The 10,035-nt window shown below is 32.4% G+C and overlaps 1 protein-coding gene across 1 annotated transcript; it reads right to left on the bottom strand.

Moving 5' to 3' along the window:
* Window positions 1-4,612: 4,612 nt before the first annotated feature.
* Window positions 4,613-7,902, bottom strand: LOC111368488 (tubulin beta-2 chain-like). The gene is made up of 3 exons (XM_022989745.1): window positions 7,422-7,902; window positions 6,093-6,362; window positions 4,613-5,433 (listed from the first exon to the last, which is right to left on the bottom strand). Exons 1-3 carry the CDS (start codon window positions 7,813-7,815, stop codon window positions 4,763-4,765), a joined length of 1,335 nt encoding a protein of 444 aa, XP_022845513.1. The 5' UTR covers window positions 7,816-7,902; the 3' UTR covers window positions 4,613-4,762.
* Between the last annotated feature and the right edge of the window lie 2,133 nt (window positions 7,903-10,035).

Raw genomic sequence — 10,035 nt, forward strand, 5'->3', positions numbered from 1 at the left:
TAAAAAATTAAAATTTGTTTCTCTTCTTCTTTACGCCACCTTTTAAAAAAGGCGGTTCAGAATTGTGGACGTGTACAAACACTAGTGCTCCTGAGAATCAAAGCCGTGTGCATAAAGAAATGGCTCTCTTTCGTCTTCTCTTATTAGCTGTTTCAGTTTTTTTTTCCCTTTTTTTTAATTCTTTTATTTGACTTTAGCTATAAAACTTTTTGATTTAAAAATAAAATAAAATCAGTTGACTTTGATTTTAAGTTTTTAAAAGATTTTATCTGTACAAAAATTAAAAATAACTTTATCTAAATAGTTAAATAAGATTTAGCCTCCATTTTGGAGAAATTAATGTATAGAATAGTATTTTTTTTAAAAATGAGTTGTTGAAAAAGGATTAAAATTTTTTTTACATGTAATATTATTTTATGAAAGATTGTGTGATTGAAAATATGAGAGAGAAAAATGGAATGAAAATTAATGAGAGCCAAACGAAGGCTTAAGTTATGGCGTTATCTATGATCTTGAGTATTTTGTTGCAAACTCCAAAAATATGCATAGAGTTCTTATAAATTTATTAAATAAGACTTGTCTAATTGAAAATTAAAATTATAAGAAATATTATAATTTTTCCATTTTCAAAACTTGAAAATTGTATAATTGAGTAATGGTATAGAAACTATTAAGTAAATATATATTTCATCATTATAGATGTTTGATATGTATTATTTTAATTACGAAATAAATTTTAAAACGATTAAAAATTTAAAATAACATTAAAAATAAGAAAATATCTTTTTAGGTCTAAGATTCGTTTAAGCTTGTAAAACTTGAAGTTTCATCTTCACGTCTAGTCACGTTTTACACTTTTGAGAAGATTTAAAAGTTCCTTATAAATTAAAAAAACAAAAGGTCATCTCAAAGTTTTCTGCAGATGGCGCCCATAAGTCCGCCTTTCGCGGGCTCTTTGAATGAGTGGATTTTGATTTTGTCACAGTTTATATAGCTACTGTTCAAGTTTCATTTTTCAAAAATTCATTTTTTTTTCGAATTCATCTTCATATATATATTTTTTCTCATTAAAATAAATATACATATACATCCAAAAAAATTTCATATTTTTAACCCCACATTCTTCAAAAATTCATTATTGTGAAACTCATTTTTCGCAAAAGAAAAAAAAAATTTAAATGATGCTCAAACATAGTCATAATACAATATTTCTAAATAATTCATAAATAGCAAATACAATATTCATCATTTTGTGACAACTTATTATTTGAGAAAACAAAATTATAGAAAATTAATGTATGAAATAACAAGTTGCTATCTAGAAAAAAATTGCACTTAGGTTCTTGAACATTTACCAAAATTGCAGAAATCCATCGACAAGCTTGTATAATTGACGCTCTACTTTTCAACCACAAATTATTCAATAAAATAATAGTACAAGCAAATATAAAGTTTTTTTTATTTTTTAACTACACATTCTCCATCAATCCAATATTTCAAAATGCACTCTACGTAAACAAAATTGGAGCTTAAACAAGAAGTGCTTCCATAAAACTTCACATACTCAATTTTTTATGAATAATAGTGTTTATCACTAATATCACCAAACTAGGCAGCAACACTAGAGTCCTCACAACTACTAGAGATCATGGAAACTTGCTATTGATCACCAATTATCGAGTGTGAACTCCGTTGCCACCTAAACTAGCGATGAATAACATTATTTTTTTTTACAAGGATAAGCTTGGAAAAAATTAAAATGTCCAATTTTGTTTTAAAAAATGGAAAAATAAAAAGGTTAAATATATTTTTACATTATGGGCTTGTTTGAGCCCCTTTTTTTAAATGCATTTGCAATAGTGTTATGATTAAAAATATGTGATTAAAAAATAAAAAAAGTTTTAAACTTATGTGTAATATTATTTTATTAAAAATTATGTGATTGAAATATAGTCAAATTACTGTTAAAAAATATATTTTAATAGAAGAAATAGAGCTCAAACAAGGGCTATATACTTTTTATAATTTATTACATCACATCTTAATTGTGATTAAAGTCGTCAATCTTCGCTCATAATGACCCTTATGATCCTAAATATTTTGACGCATTTTTTATTCTCAATATTTCATTAGCCCCCGTTTGGCTCTCATTAATTTTCATTATATTACATTTCATTTTTCTCTATCCTATTTTCAACCACACAATTTTCTATAAAATAATATTACGTGTAAACTGAAGAACCTTACTTTATTTTTCAACTACTCATTAAAAAAAAACAACACTAATACACCCATTTTCATATTCACAAAATGGGGGCCAAAGGGAGACTAATTAAACCATCTTGTATATAATAGCAATTTTATCCAAAAAATTCATTGGATGATTATAAAATGATGCATTTTTTTTCTTATTTTCAACCATATATATTCGATAAAATAATATTATACATAAATCCAAAAAAAATTCGTATTTCTTAACTACAAGTTCTCCAAAAAAATCAATATTTCAAAATACATTTTCCTCCAAAATCATTTTTTAATGGAGCTCAAATAAGGGCTAAATACATAAATACAACAAGAGTACTTTTCTCTATTTTGAAATAATAGATTGATGGAGAATGTGTAGTTAAAAAATGAGAAAAAAATTTGAATTTACCTACAATATTATTTTATCAAAAATATGTGGTTGAAATTATGTTAAATCGTCGTTTAAGAATGCTTTCTTTTTTTTTTTTGGAAAACAATACGGCTCAAATAGGACCTACACGTAAATTCAAAATTTTTCCTTATTTTTGTTACGAGTTCTTCATCGTCCAACTATTTTAAAATGCATTCTTAACTAAAAATGGGGCTCAAATAGGCATTTAGCCCCTGTTTGACAATCTTTAAAATTTTAAATTGTTTGCTACAATATCATTCTTATTATAAATTTACACAAAAAAAATATTCTATACACAAACCAATAAAGTTTTTTTACTTTTTAAATATACATTCTCCATAAAATAATATTCAAAATTATTTAATTCTTAAAATAATGGGTGACAAACATAACCTTAATATGAAGTCATGGTTGACACATGCATTCTTAAGCTTGCGGTTCACAGTTTCACTTATGAGCATTTAGCCCCTAAAAAGTTGATAAATGGAGATTGTCGAATGATGATTGTCAAACAAGAGCATTTAATTTTGGAATAAAAATCCTTTTCCGATGTGGTAGTATGTCTATGTTTGAGCTCTATTCTCTAAAGACTCGTTTTCTTTCAAAATCATTTTTAACCACTCAAAAACTTGTATAAAATCCTAGCTTCACCTTCCCAAACTTCCTACCACCACTTTTCATCGTCACCACCAACCACGTCCTCCTTCCACCACCTGAAACCGCATTTCCTCTCAACCATATTCTCTACTACCACTGTTCATCGCCACCAGAGCCGGTCCTGGGCATAGGCCTCATTGGCATGTGCCTCAGGCCCAAAACCACAAAGGGCCTATTTTGGCCCAAATTTTTTTTTTTTATTGAAAAAAGGAAAATAGTTTTTTCATTAATTGTGAGATGATTGAGATATTTGTTTGTTGTTTTAATTTTAAATTAATAATATATTGCATAATATATCGTTGAATTTTACATTTACGTTCATTTTGGGGGCCTAATTTTTTATCGCCACCAGAGCCGGTCCTGGGCATAGGCCTCATTGGCATGTGCCTCAGGCCCAAAACCACAAAGGGCCTATTTTGGCCCAAAATTTTTTTTTTTATTGAAAAAAGGAAAATAGTTTTTTCATTAATTGTGAGATGATTGAGATATTTGTTTGTTGTTTTAATTTTAAATTAATAATATATTGCATAATATATCGTTGAATTTTGCATTTACGTTCATTTTGGGGGCCTAATTTTTGGAGTTCGTCTCGAGCCCCGATAATCACAGGACCGACCCTGATTGCCACCAACACTAATCATCGCCCGCTGATACCACATTCATCTAGATCATTGCATAACCACCACCACAACCACCATATAAATCTTCCTCACTACCGCCAACACCACTAACACAAATAATCTCTAATTGTATTATCTCTTTTCAAATTTGAATCCAAAAATCTGAATCTCAAAACAAAATTTGTATTCAGATATGGATTTGAAACAATGGTTGTGAATTTTATGAATCTATTTGTGTTTTATGTATCAATTTTGCAAAAAAAAAAAAAAATCTTTTTCTCGCGAGTTATGAATTACAGGTGGTTGCAATGGTGAGGTGGCCAATAGTCATTTGTAGTGAGTGGTGATTGCTTGTGTTGGGCATCTGTGGTGGTATAGTTTACAGACAAGTATAAAAAATATTTGTAATAAAAAAAAGTTGAACGATATTTTTTAAAATAATTTAACTTTGTAATGTATTTGCATAAATTGTCCGTATTATTTTGCTTCATATTATTGACAAATTTCAAAGCCACATAACTCAATTCTAATAAATTTCTAACACAGTCATAGAAGTACTTATTGTAAGAGAATTCATAAAAATTGCCTGCACTAGATTAGGTATCCACGTATCCCTGTTTGATGATCATTATTTAGAAAATTCAATATAGCTGTATAATGCATAAACTTAAACTAATGCAACACATGCTAATTTCACGAAATATATTTTAGTAACAAAATAAAGCAAAAACAGTTAACAAGGAAATAGCAAAGTAACACACAAATCTACCCCGTTTTCCAATGTCTCAAGTAACAAACATACAACAAATGCAAATCTTGGCTCACATTAGGCCTCATCTTGGTACTCTTCCTCCTCGTCATACTCCTCATCAGCAGTGGCATCCTGATATTGCTGGTACTCAGCCACTAAATCATTCATGTTGCTCTCAGCTTCTGTGAACTCCATCTCATCCATGCCTTCTCCGGTGTACCAATGCAGGAAAGCCTTCCTTCGAAACATGGCAGTGAACTGTTCACTGACCCTCCTAAACATCTCCTGGATTGATGTGGAGTTACCAATAAAAGTTGAAGCCATCTTCAGGCCAGTGGGCGGGATGTCACAAACGGTAGATTTCACATTGTTCGGAATCCATTCAACGAAGTATGATGAATTCTTGTTTTGCACATTGATCATCTGCTCATCAACCTCCTTTGTGCTCATCTTGCCACGGAACACAGCTGATGCCGTGAGGTATCGGCCATGTCTAGGATCAGCAGCACACATCATGTTCTTAGCGTCCCACATTTGTTGGGTGAGTTCTGGGACAGTGAGGGAACGATATTGCTGTGACCCACGAGATGTGAGTGGTGCAAAACCAACCATAAAGAAGTGGAGTCGTGGGAATGGGATAAGATTGACAGCCAACTTTCGGAGGTCTGAGTTCAGCTGTCCGGGGAAGCGAAGGCAGCAAGTAACACCACTCATTGTGGCAGATATCAAGTGGTTCAAGTCTCCAACTGAAGAGACAATTTGATTAGACATTAATAATAACCACATCTATCGTATCTTCACAGCATTCACAAGTATTATTTCTCACATATGCAAGTAGGTTATTAGCTTAAACATAGTCCTTTCCAAAAATATAAAATGGAATGGTATTTAGTTCTTTCTACAAATGTTCAGATACGACTAAACTCAGAAAAATGCTGTTCTATAAAATCTGTGCACCGCTAACTTGTTCGCATATTTGTTAGACTATTGAACTTGTAAAGATTAAATGAGTTCTCCAAATATGGCAAATTAATTAGATTGCAGTTATAGTACTTTGATAATGGGCTTCAAACAGTTCTAAACATTATGCATAATCTGCTAAAATTGGACATCCAACTCATGTTTCTGGTAGACTGAAACTGTGCACCTAAACTATAATGCTTGAGATAACAAACCCCAGGTGGTCCATAAATACTGCTCTGACATAGCATTATTGAATAATGGAATCTTAAGGAAATGAAATATAACAATACAGTTAAGGCATGCAAAAAAACCTTCCTTCCAATTGCAAACTTCTCTTTCCGATTACACAAAGAAAAGCAAAGAAAACATTAAACCACACTATTTCCATTTTAAACTGATAGGTTTCAAAGAATGAAATACAGAAAGGGGAACAAAGACTTACAACTGGGAGTGGTGAGCTTCAGAGTGCGGAAGCAAATATCATATAGGGCCTCATTATCCAGAACCATACACTCATCAGCATTCTCAACAAGCTGGTGTACAGAAAGAGTTGCATTGTATGGCTCGACAACTGTGTCAGACACTTTTGGCGACGGGAACACGGAGAATGTAAGCATCATTCGATCAGGGTATTCTTCCCTTATCTTGGATATCAAGAGGGTCCCCATCCCTGACCCAGTGCCACCTCCCAATGAGTGACATACTTGAAATCCTGGAGTACACAAGGCAATTGATCAATCAAACCAGAATTGAGCTTTATTACTGTAGAAGTAGAGTTCTACACATCAAACACCCAAAAAGCCAACATTGTGTAAAGCAGTTAAGGCAAAATCAATTAAATGGACAAAGAATAAACTATCTTACTTCACAAACATGCAAGAACTAAAGAAGCAACCACAGATTACAAAAAAGAGTTCCTTGCGTGCCACACAACAATGCATATACACCACCAGACAAACATGAACATGCAAGAGCCTCTAAGCATACAGTTGACCCAGTCAAGGAAGATTTATTTGAAAACTATGGTGCATCTAATCAAAAAGCAAATTTTCTCCGATTAAAATTCCATAAAACTTAATCTATTTCCACAAGCGAAAATGTAAATTTCATCCAATGTGTATCAACAAACTTGCGTCTCGCTTCACTTTTATTTAATATATAAATACAAATATGCATGCTTAGAAAAAAATTTTGCTCAATCCTAGTTGACAGTGGATCACATTTTGTTGCCTTTTATGTAGAGCACATCCTGGGTGTTTGCAATGCACATGCCACTAATGGTCCGTGCTGTCAAAGTTTGGACAAGAATATTCCAAAAGCACAATCCTTGGCAAAGATCCATTCCAGTACTAAAGAGACACAATATATGGCACCCAATCATTTTGCTCATAGTTCAACTTTGGCATAGATCTCCGAATATTTCATCAAATTTAAAGTGAGTAAATTGAAACGGCTCAATGACAATAAAAATTACAAAGCTCGGGAAAAGTCTTAACAAATTTGATCCATGAATCAAATCTAGACATAAGTTTTCCAGATCCACAAACCTTAGCAAAGATCCATGATAATACTCAATAAATAAACCTTAAATCTCATTTCCCCCAAACACTGCCAAAAAATAAATGAAGATGAAGAACATTATAGAGAGAGGGGGAAAAAAAAAAACCCACGAGATCCAACTTACAACATATCAACGCCATATAGAATATCCATATTTACATACATATGAACATATAATCATAGCAATTGGGAGATAAAAGGGTAATTTCACCTTGAAGGCAGTCACAGTTCTCAGCCTCCTTCCTCACAACATCAAGAACCGAATCAATGAGCTCAGCACCCTCAGTATAATGCCCTTTAGCCCAGTTATTCCCAGCACCTGACTGGCCAAAGACAAAGTTATCCGGTCGGAAGATCTGGCCAACTGGCCCGGATCTGATGCTGTCCATGACACCAGGTTCAAGATCCATGAGCACGGCTCGAGGAACAAACCGGCCGCAGCTGGCCTCGTTGTAGTAGACATTGACCCGCTCCAGTTGCAGATCTGAGTCTCCCTGGTACCGACCTGTGGGGTCTATGCCGTGTTCAGCGCATACTACTTCCCAGAACTTGGCACCGATTTGGTTGCCGCATTGCCCACCCTGAATGTGCAGGATTTCACGCATTTTTGGGTGTGATGTGAGTCTGTTTTCTTTGTGGCGTGGGGTGGAGTGAGTTAGGGTTGAAGTGAGGGCTGAGTACAGGGAAAAGGCCAATATATGAGGGGTGGGTGGAGGGAAGGGGAAATTTTTTGAAATTGGGTTTTGATTGCTTGCGATGTGGAGTATGTAGTGTTTGTATGAATGGGTACGTGGCATGTAACAGTTGGTTCATCTAGATATTTTAGCATCCAACTAATCGTCTTACATTGGTATTAACTTCAAAATTAATTTTTAACATAAAAACAAATAAAATAAAATGCTATTTGAAGTTACTTACTATCACAGTCATCTTATGTGATATATATGTTGTAATTAGTGATTTATTACATAATATAATAAAAAATTACAACATTAATGTATCAAATCCCTAATCGTCACATATATATTACATAGAACGACTATAACAATGAGCAATTGTAAATAATATTACTCAAACTAATAAATTCGCTTACTCATCCTCTTTGACTGTCATTTTTTTGTGTAAAATGAATTTTTGAATAGTAAATTATTTTAGAATGCGTGGTTAAAAAATAGGAAAAATTTTGTGTTCACGCAAATAATATTCTATTGTAATAATGTGTGGTTAAAAATGAATATAGAAAAAAATTGAAGTAATTGTTGTGAAACAAGGGCTTAATTTAATAATTTTTAACGCACTTTTTTTTGCGGCTAAAAAAAATTTAGGGAAAATTTCATAAGTAATAACTTAAGTATCACACATTTCAAAATTAAGAAAATAAGTTTCAAACTTCAAAAATTAGATTTATATTAAAATTTATTTATGATTTAATTAGTTAATTAATTATTTTATTAACTAAATATATTTAAGTCACGGATCTATACAATTTGGTCATAAATTAACAATTTAATTAGTTACTTATTATTTTTTTGTCACAAATAAAATGTTTTATGTCACGATTTTTTTTACTGTCACGATTCAAAAATTTTTTAAGTCACAGTTTGTTCATTGGTTACAAGTCCAAAAAATAATTAGTTACAGATTAATTTTTAATCACAACTTATTTTTTGATCACAAATCAAAAATTTGAATGTCACAAATTATTTTACGGTCACAATTTAAAAAGTTTGTAAGTCACAATTTGTTCGTCGATCACAGATAAAAAATTAATACGTCACAATTTATTTAGAAGTTACATATCACAAATATTATAGGTCACAACTTATCAAACAATCACAAATTATTAATTTTTTAAATCACAAATTATTTTTTGTTTACAAATTTTATTTTTTATTGGTCACGTGTTAACTAATTGAACGGTCACAGTCAACTAATGAATCTGTGACCGCCACCAAACAACCGCTGTCTCGCCAGCACAGCATTGGCAAAACCACAACATAACCACCGCGCACACAACACACCGGCATCTCCTCTATCTCAATCTACACAACACCACAGCCATCTCCCCTGGTTCCCTACCAAAAAATCCATAGATTAGCCACCACCACCGCGCACTAATGTCACCTACACACATCGAAGAAACAGGTGAACGACGACCAAATCTCAGGCGAATGGTGTCCATCACCTATACTACTGCACTGTCACCATCACCACCATCTCCATTACATCACAACCACTGCACTCACGAAAAATTCCCCAAACCAATTGCCTCATCTACAATTGCCTCTACTAGTTTAAAACCAAATCTAAGAAATGAGGAAGGCGGCGCCAGACGAGAGGAAGGTGGCGCCGTCCAGCGCCGAACGAGAAGAAGGAAGTAGGAACATTTAGGAGAGAGGGAACGAGTGATCTTCGGTGGAACGTTTTGGAGCAGAGAGAGAAAGATGGAATTGATATAATTAGGGTTAGAAATTGCATAATTAATTTTTAAATACATAAATTAATTTTAAAAAATTCTGATTTGTGAAATACTAAACATGGCATCATATTCATGAAATGGGGATTTTTAATCTATTAGAATATGTAATTTCCACAAAAATTTAAGCCCATGTTTGAACTTCATTATTTAGTGCTTGTTTGTGCCCCATTATATGTGGGTAATGTATTATGGAATAGTGATTGATGTTGAAATGTGTAGTCAAAAAAGAATGAAATATTTTTATTTACGTGTAATATTATTTTAAAAAAGAATGTGTGGTTGAAAATGAGTACTGTAGAAAAATAATATTGTAGATTGTGAAAAAATGATAGACAAACAATGTTTT

The sequence above is a fragment of the Olea europaea genome, chromosome 19 (genome assembly GCF_002742605.1).
Source record: "Olea europaea var. sylvestris chromosome 19, O_europaea_v1, whole genome shotgun sequence".
Taxonomy (NCBI): Eukaryota; Viridiplantae; Streptophyta; class Magnoliopsida; order Lamiales; family Oleaceae; genus Olea; species Olea europaea.